At 43.8% G+C, this 17,896-nt stretch overlaps 1 protein-coding gene across 24 annotated transcripts in view; it reads left to right on the top strand.

Annotated features, from left to right (window-relative positions):
• Window positions 1-17,896, top strand: part of dlg2 (discs, large homolog 2 (Drosophila)) — a 190,777-nt gene that overhangs the window by 12,006 nt on the left and 160,875 nt on the right. For 21 of the 24 annotated variants that reach the window (XR_015119477.1, XM_086226407.1, XM_086226411.1 and 18 more), the window contains 2 exons: window positions 13,113-13,264; window positions 17,782-17,850. Coding sequence is in view for 23 of the 24 variants with exons in the window: in XM_086226407.1 (XP_086082533.1) it covers window positions 13,113-13,264; window positions 17,782-17,850 (221 nt within the window). In the remaining variant the exon portion in view is untranslated. Of the gene's footprint in view, window positions 1-11,843; window positions 11,978-13,112; window positions 13,265-17,781; window positions 17,851-17,896 lie in introns of those variants that run through there. The other 3 variants (XM_086226406.1, XM_086226415.1, XM_086226416.1) reach the window with 2 other exon arrangements.

The following is a 17,896-nucleotide window of genomic DNA, read 5'->3' on the forward strand; positions in this document are numbered from 1 at the left end:
TTGCTGGGAGGTGACAGTGCTGACCACTGCACCGCCGTGCCACCTTAACAAATTTCCACTTTTGCAAATGTTGTTCTAATAAATGAGAATGCAAATTCTGAACTAAATTTTGATTAAATTTGCCCGTTGAGTGATTAATATAACGTGAAGTACAAATTATGAAATATCCAGGTGGCACATAGCAAGTTGTATTTAGGGATAACTGTGTAGAGTAAAGGAATATGGATAGCATATTGCAGTATATGATGCGTGTCGTATCACAGGGTCCTTGCTGCCCTCGTTGACATACAAAATCTTTTTATTCATGCCCTTTTATTTGTATTCTTGTCTTTTTCTTCCACATTATTTAGCGGTTTGTTTTATATTATTGTCTTTAGTGTTAACAATGGGAATCACCATTGAAGTGCAATCTTTTGGCACACAGATTGTTTAAACACTAATTAACCCGTTTGTGATTCGGGCCTGTAGTCAAGAACTCACAAATATTCAACAAATCAGCGCGTAATGCAAAATGCATGTTTTCTACATAAATGAATAAGCATGTGTCAAACTGCACAGGGACACTTTTGGGATTTCATGTGTGGATTACATTGTAATATCTAATCTCCTACTTGCACTTTGAATGCTTACATAATATCCGTCAACAGATGTTCTCTAGGAACACACTCATATCTGCACTCATAACGCTGTACACGCACGCCCTACCTCTGAAGAACACAAGCTGTCGGCTCGCACTCGGATCGAGTTACAGCACAAGTAGTGAAGCTGTCACGTCAGACAGAAGTTACCGAAGTTAACCAAGTGTCCGATTTTCTACATCTCTGATAGATTGACACAGTTTCAATCAAATGTTTGTTATATGACTTTACAAGGCTTTTCTTGGGTGAGTCGTGTGGTGACACACTCTTGTGTCACCAGTCACTCTGGACCTAAATGCCTGATTTATTCAATCTGGCAGCGGTGAAGAAGAGTAGAAGCGCAGGTCTGTGTACAATGCAATCAAACATAGTTCCAACTCTGCAATGGAATACATGCCTCCGGAAATAGATGTAATCATCTTACAAAGCATTAGGTGCTGTCTAATCTGTGGCATGGGCGCCCCAGCTAAACCCCATCACTGTCGAGTGGATCCATGTGTGGATTAACCCATTCATCATTCCCGCTCCTCCTGTCTCACTCATCCACACACTTGTGGACACACTCACTGAGCTGCGTCCTGCCTCATACTCTCTCTGATTCACAGGGCAATAACCTTTCCTGCCACACTTTTGTTGTACCGCTCCGCTCACACGTCAAACGAGCAGCACACGCCCCAATGCTGGTGGTGGGAGGCGGCTTCATATGCCTGTGTGATTGAGAGATGCTCCTGCTGGTGCCATACAATCATCACTGCATTGAGTATCTCACGCACGCACAAATACACAGACACACACATTATTTATGAAGCCCAAAACCAAAAATCAGAATTTGCCCTCAAGGGCTTTATAATCTGTACCCAATGCAACGTCCTCTGCTCTTTGACGCTCTGTTAGCGTGAGGCAAAACTTTTAACATCGATAGAAAGGCAGAATCCTGAGGGAGAGCCGGACAGACATGGCACAGATATCACAAATACAGATCAGGTCAACTCAACCACAAAATATTAAACACGTTGACGATTCGTGTGTTGGTGACAGAGATAGAGCTCTGCGCCGTGTCGGTGCTGGGGGCCGAGTGTGGGCTTGTCAGCAGCCGATGCTGCCACCAGCTGAAAATTTTTGACAGCCTTTTTCCAAACTGCGCTAACGCCATGCAGAGTTCCACTGGAGTTGGATCTATGATGCGCATTGTCATCAGAAAGCTCAGGAGAGCTTCATTCTGACCTCTAAACTCTTTTCTGCATGTACTGTGTTAACTCCTGGTGATGTTTTACTGAGCCCAGTCCGTCGTGTCTGAGTGCCGAGGCAGATCAGTGCTGCTCTGCTCTGAGAGGGAGGACCCTTTCCTGAGAGGCCTCCACTTCCCTAATCTACCCTCAGCGTTAATTGAATCTTCACCAGGCAGTCTGATAATGCCAGTGGGAGCTGACACGAAGCTACAGTAACGGGTTAGGAAAAATTACACTCTGTGCTTCGATTTACTGGTGTGTAGTCCTTTAGAATCATGGCTACCATGTAAAATTCATCTCCAGACATGGCCTCAGCCGGGGTCCTCAGACCCTGTGACCCCTGCGACCCTCTAGCCTTGTTACAAGCGGATCACGTCACGTAATCCAAAAGAAAAAGTGAAGCTCTTTATTGAGATTGACCAATCAATGAGCAGTCGTTTTCAGCTTCTCCCGGCCAATGCTTGCCTGCCAGATAGGAGTTGAACTCCTCCTCCGACTCCCCAGCGACATGGCATTTGTCACTGGCTTGAAGATGGAGACCAACAAGTCCAGCCCTGTACTGGTGGTTAACTCCTCATACGTTCATACTTGGGTGTTTTTGTGCTTCCACACGGTGAGCTTGACCACTCTGAAAAGCTCTGGGAAGGACGGGCGTAATGAAATGCTCTGTGAATTTGGCTGAGCTGGCTGAGACTCATCCTGCAGGTTAAATTCCTACTTTAGCTTCTCAATGGCACCAACACACTGTGTTTGTCTCTGCTGTTGTGCTGCCATCCTCCACAAGACAGTTGCATGCTGGGAAACCACACGGGCCTTCTACAGCCTCTGTTTTAATGGAGGGCGAACATGTAGGCATTTTCAGAAGCTCCAGTGTTGAGCTGGCCTGGGCCCTGCAACGTCAAATGGTGTGCTCTGCCCCTGTGTGATGTCATGGAGAAAAGCTACTGCATATCCAGCAGCCATTTAAGAAGCATCCTGCCCACCTCCATGAAGGTCTTCACTTCGCTTGTAGCTCAGGGATTAGCTGGACTTCCCATCAACTGAGCCGGTGTGCCTGTAATTGCCTTTTCCCAAAAACAGAGAATCACGATGTGACATCATGAAGCTGACATTGACACCTCATTGGTTTCACATGGAATTTCAAGTTTCGTGCTAAATGCTGAACTCCACATTTTCCCAGACCGCAATGATTCTGTCACTTGGTTAATGGCTGCCTGCTCTTGTGGGCTTGGTGGAGACAGAACATCACCAGCTTTATTAGAGTTATTCCACGGTCACATTGACAGACATCACATTATCAAACAAACTATGAATTATGCAGTGCAGAGGAATCGCTGAACACGCACCTTCCTCATCCAATTTTCTAGAAACAAGCACCGCATCTGCCCCCTCCCCCCCCGTTCTTAATGATGATGATGATGATGATGATGGTGTTGGTAAGGACTCAGCCGTGTCACCCAGTTGCTGAATCACTAAGCAGCTCTTCTCTCACGTGGTCATTATTACTGTGATTATTACTGTCTGCAGGATATTCGTTGTTCTGTTTTGGTTTTTTTGTCGATAGCCAGTATGCTGATAGTTTATCTCTGAACTGGCTGCTAGCTGATATTTACTAGTTTCAATATTATATATATATAAAACATGTTTATATGATATTGATGTATCTGCGTATATTGAAAAGCTCATGTAAACACTGTGAATGTAGAAAGAGCAACATTTTCCCAAGTTCTAAATCATTAGGAAAAGAATAAAAACAATAAAAAGAAAGCACTTAAAAGACGACAAAAACATGTAAAATCAGTACATCGTGTGTGTACATTATCCTCCTCCTAAGAAATCACTTACACAACTATCATTTGTGTCATTTCACCTCTTGTATGCCAGGACACATTTGGCTTTGACTGACTGGCTGATGCTGCTAAATTCACGAGTGTGTGAGCCTGCCAGGCCAGTCATGCTCGCATGGGCTTGGGTTCCGTGCAGATATAAAAAGTCTGTGTTGAGAGCAAGAAGGACCGATGTTGTTCGCTAAAATAATCATCCTTCGTCTGCGTGGTCTGATAAGTTGTGACTGTTTTTAGTTTGTAATGTGAGAAACATCCAGTCATAGACGTCTCAGCTCCAGTTTGGCATCTGAAGTCGCTGGTAAAACTACAAACTCTTAACACAGTCTGTGGAGGACTCGTCTGCAGAGTCAGGTGGAGTGACAGCAATATTTTCATCACCTTCTGAAACAAAAGTCAATTAATTTAACTTCTTAGTATTTGCTGTGTTAGTGAGCTACTGTCGATAGTAGCAGGACATACAGGAGCTGAACTCCTCCACCACGCTGAGGTGAATCCCAGTCGTTGGGCTCATGTGTCCCCCTGTGACGTGGCCAAGCGTTCATGATTCAGTGGGATTCCTCCTGTTCCAATCCATGTCAAAGGCTGAGTGTCAGTGGTAGGTTTTAAGGGTTTCATGTGTACTTAATGGATTACAGGACTTCTCTCAAGCTGTAAATCAGAGAGATCATCTGCTGGAGTGGTGAAGGTCCAGGCACATAAAAATCATTTGCCATCTTCACCTCATGCTGTCAATGATGTCTTTCTTAGTGCTGTTTTTAACAACACCTGCACAAAAAAACCCCTTCATCCAGCGTGAAGCTAAGCTGCTTTTGATGGACTAATCTTTCATATCATGATGGTTCTGTTTGGCTACAAGTCCAACTTTGTTTTACTTACTGACAGTGTGAGCAGTGCCCTGCGTCTTTAGTTCATGGAACTGAATGAAACGTCAGTGACAGGTTTGTAGAGTGAGAGTAAAGTCACCCATCAGAGGAGAATTGATGTAAAAAAGCCTGCCATCTAGTGGAGGGAGACGTGTACAATCATCCCACCACTTAGGATGACTAGAGGGACTGAAACATTTGAGTTTCACTCAAGGTTTTCTTAAACCCAAAATGTAATTGCAATATAATGCAAGAGAAATGTGAATATATAACGATGCGATGATATCAAGTCATAAGTGAGGCAATCCTAATCAACATTCTCTGTGTGAGGAAATCTATTCAAGATATCAAATAAAAGCCTGAAATTATGGCTGGAGGATGCGGCGGTGCATTTATTTAGTTTGCATTTTAAATGATAAAGGATATTTGCATACAGTCGTGTTTTACTACCTTGGCAAGACTGATAAGGATTATTGTGATTAAGCTGAATTCTACTTTAGAATTCAACGATTCTGAGCTGAGTGAAGTAACAAATTAACAAAACTGCCGTATCTCTCAGACTGATCTTGTGATGCATTTGGAAGATTAAGTTAAGATAAAGGAAGATTAATTGAGTTTCATGCATTTCTGAATATTGAGTTCATGTCATTTTTCAAAACTCTTAATTATTGTCGCAAAACTGTCTGCACTCATTTATATTAAAAAAAGGAATACAAAAAAAATCATTCCGATATCATTTTGATTTGATGTTATTGCACCTGTTTTTGCTGTTAAAAGCACCTAAATAGAACCAAGCATGTTTCCCCCCGTGTGGCGAGGAGGCTCTGTGGGTCTGATGTCATTTGGAATGGTTGGCAACCCTGTAAAACAGTTCACCTCCGTCTGAATTGCTCTCCCTGTGATTTGGACTCTTGGCCGTGCTGGGATGGTGGAGCTGCTGGGAACATCCACGTGAGAGCTCTGCTGGTTGATGAAAGAGTTGATGCACAGTGGCTCCGGGGGGGACAGAGCCCTCACTTTGATCATCTTTGGTCATCTTGTGGACGAGGATCTGCTGCCTCTGGTAGTGTCACATGTCAGGGTTGTCGCGGTGAAGACTGTTGGAGCACATCTGTTGCTGCGGGGACCAGCAGCGTGCCAGTGGTGGAGAGGTTCATAGTGCAGACTTTAGCTGCTGTTGGAGCTCCATTAGGGGGCGCTCTGAGACTGGGTTTGATAAACTTCAGCTTCACTGCTCTCCACCTGCTCTTACCTACAGTCACGGAAAGGATGCCCACGCAGAATGCTTCCAGCCTAAACCTCCAGAACCTTCCAGATCCACCGTGTAAAGCCAGGTGTTGTCATTGCTTTGACTGTGAGACCAGAGGGACGATGCCAGGAGTGATTAAGCCGCATCTCAGTTTTTAATCAGCAGAGTGCCTGACAGACATTGTGTAATTGTTGTGTAAGTATTCTGTGTTATGTGATGCTTAGCGCTTAGAATCTGGTGCACTGCTTGATTGTCAGAGAAAGAAGTAATGCAGATGTCAGTACTTTATTATAGAACATCGTCCGTTTACTTATTCCTCCCACACTTGTGAGGTCATTAACACACCCACACACTTAGCGGACCCTGCTGCAGTGGGCTGGGCTTTACCTCAGCCTTCACAGGAAACCAGCCACACATGCATAGGAGATGCTTAGACTCTGTGTGTGTGTGTGTGTGTGTGTGTGTGTGTGTGTGTGTGTGTGTGTGTGTGTGTGTGTGTGTGTTTTCATGGAATTAAAAGGAAGCTGTGGCTCCAGAACGAAAGCTTGTTTTCCTCACATCTGCTGTGATGTGAAGGCTCATCAGCAGGATCTGGCGTGCACCCTTCACCGCTGGAGGGCCACTTAGACCATGTATTTAGCCAAACCACCACTTACTTCACAATAAATAAAACTCATCTCACTTTTGCATCAACAGATGAAGTTTGAATAAAATATTGTCTTGTTGCCGCCTTTGGGGGGGAAAAAAGCTCCACCACTGTGAAGCTGCCAGCTTTTTGCATTTATGTGACACATCTGTTCTGGTCAAATGGGATTAAACCAGAGAATTAAAACTACTTCACTTTTTAGTGAAGTGCATCGCAGGATTACGCTGTATGAGGTTCAGTCACAAAAAAACCTGAAACATCATGGAATTTCAGACAAATGAAACCAGAAACTTTGGGAAAATTCCGAGAACTTTTCCTGACAAACACCTGTGTACTAGAATGAATGTGGTTGAGATAAATTCAATTTAAGATGGTTTTTGTGTTTTTTTTTCAGTGGCACTGAACCACGGTATTTTCCCTGTGTTCCTGTTTCAAAATCAAAGGCACTGCAACAGTTCAGTGCTGTGTGCTGGTCTGGAAAGAATATTATTATGTGTGTTCTTATTTTTTGGTGTTCACATGAGCTTCATACTTGAATCATCAGGCACATTTACATGCATGCCCAATAACAGCCAATCAGCACGGGCATTTACTTGTATTTCCAGCAGTGTTGCACCGTAACATGTCACACAGGTGTGTGTGTTCAAATCAACAAGCACACGGGACCTAAATGCAGACTGAGGCCAGTGAGAAAAGTTCAGAATTGTTTTTTTTAAGAGAAAAAGCAAAGATGAGTTTGGAACAGTGCTGAGTCCATCCATCCATCGTCATCTTCCGCTTATTCCTTACTAGTAAGGATCGCGGGGGGGCTGGAGCCTATCCCAGCGTCAACAGGCGAGAGGCGGGGGTCACCCTGGACAGGTCGCCAGTCCATCGCAGGGCCAACGTAGAGAGACGAACAACCATTCACACTCACAGTCACACCTACAGTCAATTTAGAGTATCAATCAGCCTCGTCCCCAATTGCACGTCTTTGGACTGTGGGAGGAAGCTGGAGTACCAGAGAGAACCCACGCAGGCACAGGGAGGACATGGAGACTCACACAGAAAGATCTCATGCCCGAGCCGGGACTCGAACCCAGAACCTTCTTGCTGTGAGGCCACAGTGCTGACCACTGCACCACCGTGCAGCCCAGTGCTGAGTCGTGATGTTGAAAAAAAAAAAGGATAATTCAAGCAGAGACTGTGCAAACCAAGAGAAAGAACTAAACTAAAGAATGTGCTAACAATGGTAAGTGGCCTGGGAGCTGCAGGACGGGGCCAAGGCTCTCCGGAGGGGGACGTAGAGCAAGCAGATCTCAGGCGGACCAGGACTGGTTGGTGCTGGATCAGGGCAGAGCAGAAGCAGTTGGAGGTCTTGTAGAGGTCAAGACAGAGTGTGACCTGCAGCATCAACATTTACCATATCTATCTATCTATCTATCTATCTATCTATCTATCTATCTATCTATCTATCTATCTATCTATCTCTCTATCTCTCTATCTCTCTATCTCTCTCTCTATCTCTCTATCTCTCTCTCTCTCTATCTCTCTCTATATATATATCTATCTATCTATATATCATATATATGATATGTATAATATATGATGTATATGATATGTATTATATATATGATATATATATATATATATATATATAATATTTATAATAAATGTTGATCAGTGTCACAATATAAAACTTTTTGTTGTTCAACATTAGGAAACGCTGTGATGCCTCACATCTTCAGAGCTGTAAATCAGCTGATGAGTGTGGATTCAGTTGTCCAAAGGAACGCCATGATCAAAGCGATCTCCTCTATACTTTCACACGATTCAGAGAAATGGTGAGACTTGTTGTCAGGACTCCAACCCTCACCTGAATATTACCAAACTGCAGAACTGTTAGAATCTGAACACAACCAATCTCATTATAGAATGGGACTTTCTTGAGGGAGGTGAGAACCAGAGGAGTGAGCAGTGGTGTATTGCCAGTAATTGGTAGCCTGTGTGTGTTGAGAGATAGAAGGATTAGTTGGCACCTGAGTCACTGTGTAGGAGGGCTTGCTGAAGGGAGTGGATGCAGCTGCAATAATTGCTCCCCAAAGAAGGACAGCTAGCTACACAGGAGCCGTCACTGCAAGCCCCAGCCCACTCCACCCACCCATTACGTAAGCAGGGAAAAAAGCAGATCTGCATTGTGTGTGTGTGTGTGTGTGTGTGTGTGTGTGTGTGTGTGTGTGTGTGTGTGCGCGCGCACGCTCTTATTCACCATTCACTGCGTGTTTGTAACAGACACAAACATCTTTTGTGTAAGTACTCGTTCAAGAAGCAGCTACAGGGAAAGTCGCATGTTGAAAATCAAAGAGGATGCTCATCTCACATCCACTGCAGGGTTGCCAAGGAAACCCGAAAAAAGGGTGAGAGCAGCATGTTGCTGTCAGGCCACATCAAGAGGTGATGTCATCAGAGTAAACAAAGCTACCTCCGAATTAAAGTAGCTGTAGATGTAAACTTGCTGACCAGTGTTCACGTGAGCAGCGATGGGAGCCATTGAGGCTGGTTGGGCTGATGTCATTTGTGCTGTATGACTGTTTTTATGTCACTTGATTGAGTTTTGATTCATTTTCTGCAGACAAAGTCAATTTTTTCTATTGCCATCAGACTCCTGACGTGTTTTCAAGTTACTGCTGACCACTGAAGTCTCAGTAACGCTGTGCTATAATTTCTTTTAGAAGGTACATGTTCGTCTGACAGAAGAAACCTCTTCTCGTTTTTACACCTGTCTGGTTTATTCTGGTTGAATCCAACTGAGCTGTTCCTCTTGCTGTGGTTGGTTTAGATGCTCGGGTTTGGACTAAAAGAAACGCACGGACCCTTAAGAGGAGGTGGCCTTGGTTTCATTATAAATGAATGACTCCTTAAGCAGGTGTGATAAGCAGTTTTCTGTGCAGTAGAGCTACCAGCATGGCAGCTTGTGACTGAGGACCTTGTCTACACAGAAAGTAATCTGGAGATCTGGTCATCCTCGTTGGTGCGACAGCAAACCAAGCGAGCAGCAGCCCTGCCTGGGTGTTTCCTTGGTCTGCCTCTGCTGATTGTTTTATTCATATGAGAAGGTAGGAGAGGAGACAGGGACAGGTTCTCTCTAATCTATAGAAATTCATGTTATTGCATGACAGATGCTTCATATCCACGTCAATAAGCAAGGAAATCAGACCACCAGCAGTTTTGCAGGGGAGGTAAACTCCTGAGTTTGTTGTCCCACAGATGAGGGAAACAGCTACAGAAAACGAGGTAACTTAAACTCTTGGTCTGTTCCCATGGTTACCGACTTTGTGAAGAAAACCCCCTCACTGGCAGGCCAGCAAACTCAAAGTGTCTCTGTCTGTTTTTCATTTGAACAAAACCAGACATGCTGGCTCATTTCCTCATTCATGAAGTTCATCCCAACGCTTTTATCAAAGCGAGTTAATTTGCAAACGTTTGCTGTCAGAATCAGTCATTTGTTCATCTAGGACTATCAAAGGTTTCCAGTTTCATGTGGTTTCATGTTATTGCTCTCTCATTTATTTATTCAACTGCATCAAAGTCAGCTCTGAATATGCATACAGGAGGAAGTTCTTTTTTATAACACTGACAGCTGTGACAGTCTGTTAGAATAGTTGCACATCTGTCGTCCCTCCATTGTAAAAAAGCTTTGGACATGTAGACCAAAACAGAGTGCTCCTCTCAGCCACAGCGTCCTTGTTGCACTGATGGAACATCATCCAACGCTGAAAATGATAGGTTCCTATTTCTGAATGATCGGGATCGTGGCACAGCTGCAGGACGGACTTTCACACTGCTTAACAGCATTTTATTTAAGTTGACTCTGTATGTTGAGGAGGGTGAAATAAAGTCACTAAACATGTTGTTCCTGGATCAGACTGAGAGCTGTCCCTGTGGTTGGTCTCCACACCGTATCTGGACTCTGTTTCCTCTTCAGTGTCCCGTCAGATTAAAGCCCAACAAATAGACTTTAGATGTCGCGTTGCCTTCACAGTCTTATTCCACTTTATCATCCGTCAAGGAGATACAAGTCTGCTGGTTCGTGGACAGATAATAAAAGATTGTTAATTTACTGTGACTCATAGTTTCTTTTAGATAAATGCACCACCCACATACTGCTCGTGCACACAGACCAGGCTCCTTGTAGCAGAGTGACCATGGCTGCTGCACTGGAATCACCTGGAGCAGCTGAAGTGTCCACGCCCTTCACCACGCGACTCATTTCTACTTCAGATATAGTTTTCTTTCCATGTCACAATTCTATGCTTAAGTTAATTAAAATGAAAGAATGTCCCTGGGGTTGTCGCTAGAACTGCGGACGTGTCGATGTGCTGATCGTCTAAACGAACTCCCCTCCACGCCACCAACGGAAGGTTGCCGTGTTTGCTGCTGTTCTGGAGCTTCATGGATGTCAGGCTTTTTCATTTCAGACATTTAAGAGATATTTGATTGTGTAAAAATCAATAATCCAATATGGCTGTCACTCAAAGTTAATAACAGTGACCAGGAGACCATACTGAGAATACTGGATTATTATTTATGGGATCAACGGGTCGTGAGTTGCAGTGTGAACGTGTGGGTCAAAACATAGTATCTCCAAAACCAGCAACCCCCCACTGGGACTCAGTGTGTGTAAATTGGATCTTTTTGTTTGCTAAGTGCGTAGGAACCAGAGGCAGTAACAATTTTCAGCAGTGGGCATCAGTGGCTTAATACTATGAGATTTATCTTTCTTCATAAGCCAAAAATGAGCATACGATCACGAGCAGATTTTGATCGATAGCAGATTCCTTTGACACTGTGACGCCGTGTCATTTCTTTGCTGCAGCTTTCATTGCCCCGTCTAAAGCATGAATCAACTGCGGTAGCAATTAATATGGAAATGAACTGATCAAAGACGTGTCAATCCATTCATTGCTGTTTGTGGGCATGGCCATAAGGCCTGTGCACTTACAAACCATTACACCATGATTGAGATTTAAAAAAACAACAACGAAATGTTGTTGCCGCACAGCTGTAGAAATCAGATTAAAAACATTTTTTTTTTTCATTTGCGGCTGATTAATTTGTAAATGCCTAACATGAATCATAACATGATCCCACTGCTGCATGAAGGAGGATTTGTCGACGGGAAATTGCAGAAAGTGTGGAGTTTGGTGTGGAGTTGTTGATGAGTTATTGAAGCACTTCATCTATTGATGGGAGATTTCTAGTTTTTGTTCATTAGGGGAGAATTAGGGGAGTTGGAAAGGACTGTTGGCTGCGTTAAGCACATTACCCAAGAGAGGGCTGAATGAGAAATCAGCTATGTGGGTTGTAAGGTCATTGTCTGCATCGGAGGGAACAGGCGGCCTCTGTGTCTGAGGATTAGAGTTGTGTTAGCTTGCCATCAGGCATCTGGTCCTTTCACAGCAGTTTGATTCACAGGATGGCTGCGCTGCAACATGACTGCAGCCAGCAAGGAGGCTTTACTGCACTGTGAGTTACTTTTATTTCCCACTGTTATTGCTCAGGTTGAAAAAGAAGACTTTTCTCAGAAATAATAGATAACTTGCATTGCGTAAGTAGCATGTGCTTCAGCACAGCGGTTGTGTATCTTTTCATTCCGTCAAAACAGTCGGAGGAATGACGAGTTTTGCGTCAAGTAGATGCTCTCCTCTGCAGCAACCTTTGGAGAGCTTCATGGGATTTGCATTGATTTCGCTGAATTAATTTACATCCATAATAGCCTGTTTTCATTTGAATTACAAAAAGATTGAATTGTTGTGGTGACTGTTCCTTTTTACTCAGGGAAAGAAAAAAATCTCATTAATTGATGTTTTTTCAAAGTTAATTTCCATCTGTTTCTAAAACAGGAAACTGCGTGGAATCACTGTTGTACCTCGGGGACAGAAATATGACCCCGTGTCTGGCGGTGAATGCTAACAACGTGTTTTTTATTGAGACCCATTTCAATGTAAATGTATCTTTTATGTGTGGTGCCAAGGCATTAGTAGGTGTGGCAGATCACTTGTTTTGAGTCTGGTTCTCTGGTAAAACATGGCATGCCGTTCAATCCGTCTGCATTTTCAGTTGCACTTGAATATAAATTGAGACTCTCACTTGAGGCAGATGGTGGGGAATGTTGAGACGATGCCTAAGAAGGTGTTTGCTCGAGCGCTCCAGAGGGCTAACAGAGCCGTGGACCATGTGGAAATGTTTGCACTTGTGGTGGCTGTAGAAAACAGACTTGAACTTTAATGCTTTTTGGAAATGACGCGTTGTGTTTGGTCTTCCGGCAGAGAATCCTTGACCTCGCCTGTCTCTTGTCATGCTTGAGGTGTGCAGACACAGAAGAGAACATCTCTCTGACGCCTGTGCGTGTTGGGAAGCCTTCATCACAACAACGTAATATCCTGGCCCACAGAGCTCAACTGAGTACGATCGTCCGCGTGAATGTTTTTATCCCAAATTCTGCTTTCATGTCCCATTTCTTTTTCATCGGTTTGAGTCACTTTACAGAACTTAACAGACTTAGATTCCGCTTGCGTCCCGATCTACGTCAAATCCACCTCACAGAAGTGTAAACTGTGACGATGTCAAACCTTACGTGAGTCATTCTGTGTTTCTGCAGATATCCAAGAGTTCTATGAAATAACACTCCTGAACACACAGAAGAGCTGTGAGCAAAAGCTGGAGGAGGTCAATCACATGGCGGACAAGTGGGAGAAGAGCGTTTCGACACAGAAATCCGAGCTTGTGCACTCAGCTTGTCCAGTGGAGCAGGTGAGTGACAGGTCTACCTGAATGGAAGAATGACCTCTCTGCACGCGTGGTCACAGGCTGACGCAGCCGCCTTACTGGCGTTCTGCTGTCGGCTGACTGGTTTTTAAATGGTGGTGAGCATGGTGCCTTGCGTCAGCATCCTCAAGCTGCCTGTGGTTTGACATGACAAATGGGTTTTTTCCAGTACTTTATTATGTTTGTGCAACACAACTCTTTACAAGCCTGTGATCCACTTGTTTGCTTTAGACATGTCAAGAATCACGTGACTTCTAGTGATTCTCAATACCTGCTTGATAAAACTTAACCAGACAACAATCAAACCAATACATTTGAAAGTAAAACCCTAGCTGTGCATAGTCAGGCTTCGAGGGCGCAGGGGGTTGGATTGACAGCCACTCGTCTTCTATAAAAGTTCTCACCACCAGTGTGGTAATTGAACTCACACAGAGAGATGCTGTTGCTCCAGATGGCGCTAGCTTGTGGTCTGCCATGGTTTTATTTCAGACTGAAGCAGACGTGCGTCAAAACACTCGGTCCTGATGCTCATTTTCATGTCCACAAACCCGCCGTCACATTCTTAGATGGAGACCCATCAGGCTGACACTCCCGGTTAGGTGTCGTACATTTTTCATACGTTGTAGGTCAGTTACCTGTGATAGTTCCGCCATGACCCAGGAGAGGTAATGCAGCCAGATGAAGTTATCTGCTAACACTAATGGTGGCATTAGCCTATAATATAGCCATGCTACCTATTCTGTTCTGCCATATGAGTAATATTCTTCTATCTATACAAAAGGGCTGGTGTTTGTGAACAGCAAAGTGTAAATATTTCCACTGATGTAGCGCTTATGAGATGATTCACAGGATTAAAGGACTCTGTTCTATTTGAATTAAAAAAATGGACATAATAGTCGTGTGATTGTTTTCTTGTGCTATGAATCATATCGGGTTTGCCCAGCGATGGTCGCTGGGGCCCATCACCACTGTGATAAGTTGGACCAGCCACAATGACCACATTAGTCCTGAAAAGATTGCTAGTTTTTCCACATCTGGTCTGGTTTTGTTCCTTGTCACAGGGCCGGCTCAGTGTGTGAGGGGCTGAGAATCAACAGCTGGTGGAGGACAAACAAAGCTCAAATGCCCCGCTGACATTACCTGTCACAGCCTTCAGCAAATGCTGCAACTCCTGCAGTTTGGATATTGCATGAGTCCGAGTTTAGATTGCGATCCCGTGTCTATGAAGTGATCAGGCCCAGGACTGATGTATACCTGCACGGTGTAGAGCTCCCACGGCCATCAGGACATTGGCATGGCAGCGTCTCGGCGACTCCAAGGTTCACAGCTTGTTCCTGTGCCTGCGCACTGCAGCAGTGTGTTTCAAATTCCAGTCGCGCTTGGAAGCATTCGTTTCACAGGGTTCTCTTTTCATTAATTGGTTCCCTTTAGGGCTGAAGCCTGTAAACAAGACTGGCTTGTCTCTTCTGGGTTCATGAAAAACCCACTGATGTTTGCTGAAAACGTTGCTGGAAGTCTTCATCGGACAATCACGCGAGGATGTGAATGAGCGGCTTTTTTCACGCTTTGCTTTATTTCATAGTTGCCTCTGACGTTGACCTGAGAAATTTAAAATTAATGCACCGAATATTTTCGAAACTTAAGAAAGGACAGAGGGAGAAACATAAATTCAAAACATTATGATGCCACGAGTGTGCTGTGTTTATATATGAGTATTACTATGATTAAATACTTGCCCCTTTGTTAGTAAGATTACACTGTAATCCCGGCAATTAATTTTAAAGTTTCTCTTAATGGAAAGCTCTCTAAACTCTACATGTATGAAACTATATACTGTATAAAATTATCTATGTGAAGATGATGACCGAAGCTGAAACATCCCTGATGAGGGACAGAAAACTACGGAAGAGTATTAGGGCCACTAAAGAAAAAAAAAAAAAAATTCTGAGAAAAAAGTCAGAATTCTGACTTTAATCTTAGAATTCTGACTTTTTTCTGAAACCTAAACAATATTTTTTTTAATTCCGTTCCTGAAAAAAGTCAGAATTCTGACTTTTTTTCTCAGAATTATTATTATTATTTTAGAGGCCCTAATATTCTTCCGTAGCAGACAAATCCCATTTGTCTCATTTGAAATTGATAACAATTAAAAAGCAAGTCTTGAGTGCAGTCACAACACCCTGAGCCTCCGAATGTACTGTTCTCACCACTTGCAGTTTTAGCAGATTTATTTGGAAGTGCTTTGCTCCTCTCATTATACTGAACTTTTTATTCAATTTGCAAAAGATACTAGCAAAAGTATTACAACTATACTGTATAGTTTGCAATTTTTTTGTGAGCATAATCTGCTTAATCCAATTTTGGGATAGTGTGTTGTTATTAATCCTTGTTGACTCTGCTGACTCCAACAGTACTTGACAAAGTGAGCTGTATACGCAGAGCCTGCATATCATTAAGATTACATAATCAGGCTTTCCTCCGAGGAGATTTTCCTTTTCTTATTTTATTGAGCGGATGCACAAAAGTAGTCGGACATCCCTTAACAGCCTGTCAGTTCAACTGGAATACTCGCACTCGACGAGCTCGTATTCCTGGTATGGGGCCGGTTTTTATTTTCTGTTCACTTATTGGTCAGTGTGAAAGTAAACTTCTGCAGGTCTGAACACAACAGGCGTGTTTCTAATGTACGTTCAACTGAGAATGGGACCGGCCAGCTCTGTAATCCACTACTAATCCTATTTGTCCATGCAGTCAAACCTGCGTCACACGAGGCGTTCGTCCGCAGCCACAGAAAATAATTAATTGCGAGGGACAAGAATGTGCACCTCCAAACATACAACACACACAAGGTCTTTGTGGGTTTCAAGTAATCTTTTTTTGTAACAGCATGAGCTGCAGCACCACGTTGCTGAGGTCATTCGGTGGTATCAGGATAGGGATAAGTGAGGGGGATTAGAAGAGTCCTCCGAGACTGAAGAGCCCACCGTGAGGTCATCAGTGCTCTGCTGTTCTATCCCCCGTCCTCTTCCTGTAATCAGCTCCCTACAGATTAGCCAAGCCTCCTGTCAAATAATGAGACGGCAGATGCCTCTATTAAAATTGCTTTGCAGTTTTATTCAGATTTCAACAACTACTAACTGAGAGAGGGATGAACGCTGACTTCTGGAGTTGGAATGAATAAACACAAGCACTGAAGTATTCAAATCACGACTGAACGTTTAAGTAGGACATTGGTTTTGGTAACTGCTGCAATAACATGAGCGCGTGTACGTGAACAGTACAAGTATAACAGACGCACAGTTAGCGGTTCCCTGATTCAAAACATAGCAGTATCATAGATCCTGATTGCACGCTAAAGTCAGTTCCTCAACATGGACTGTGCAACAGAGGTTAACAGTATTCGACTTCTCACCTGCGTGGAATATGTCAGTTTAATGTTGCTGTCATTCATGAGTCATTTTTTACATTAAAAAGAAACAATGCTGAGAATATTCTGTCTGCTGCTGCTGTTGATTTGATTTACAGCTGTTTAAACAGCAGCGTGTTCAATTTAAAAACCCGACTAGAAACATGTCGGCGTCTTCATGGTGCATGTCGCCGAGCTGCGGGGGAAAGCTTTTGTTTAGTCCTTCCTTCCAGCTCTTCATGGTCAGTGTCCCTCACACGCCTGGTTCTGCTGCCAGCCACAGCCTCGTCCCTACGCTCTGTCCTATCTCCCTGTGTTTGTGGTTGGAAAACCCCAAACTTTTGAAAACAAACATTCACTCTCTGATTTCCCGTCACTCAGCCCTGAACTTGTGGGGGCTGTAATATCACATTCAATGAGCAAGCTAATGGAAGCTTGTAGGCGCTCTCAAACAAAGTTGCTCGTGTTGTTCAGCTGTGTTTTAGGCTCAAAATGGGCTGATAGTGGCTGATGTTTGTTAGCAGGCAACATCTTAATGTGTCTGTCATTGCTTCACTCACAGCATTAACACACGAATGTCGAAACCGCCCGTTTCAGATGATGACATAAGCATGAATTCGTTTTAAAGTCACCATGGTGGAACAAGTGTGTGTTAGTGGGTCTAAGTGTGTGTCAGTGTGTAAGTGTGTGTTGGTGCGTGGGCCTATATGTGCCACTGGCTCTCCAGGCTTCTAATTAAAGAGCAACACATGGACTGAGCAGCAGATGATGATTCCATCAATTATTCCTGTATTGTTGCATAACCCAAAAAACTGCAGTTGTCACTGGTATGCATTTGAAGTGTAAGACACGTTGGAGTGGTTCGTTTGCTACGGACATGTAACATTTCAGAAGGAACACTTGTTGTATGTAACTTGTGTAGAGTCTGTGCTTTTACGGGGCAGATGATTATTTTTTGGTACTTCTTGCCGTCATTGTCTCAGGTGTTCAGCCTTTCCCACAGAGCAGCAACACTTCCTCAGTGCTAAGTATTTAAGCTGTCAGCTGGTGGTTGCGTGTACTTGGAGGTACTTATGCACCTGTTTGTTCTTCCCAGCAGAGGGAGCAGAGCAGCTCAGAGCTCAGCGGGATGGAGCAGGAAGAGGGGAGCGCCAAGCTCGCTGAGGTGAGTTCTCTCTGGAGGGGTGTGTTTGTGTGTGTGTGTGTGTGTG

Source organism: Aulostomus chinensis, chromosome 15 (genome assembly GCF_037954235.1).
Source record: "Aulostomus chinensis isolate RoL2024-O1b breed Wild chromosome 15, RoL_Achi_v1.0, whole genome shotgun sequence".
NCBI classification, from domain to species: Eukaryota; Metazoa; Chordata; class Actinopteri; order Syngnathiformes; family Aulostomidae; genus Aulostomus; species Aulostomus chinensis.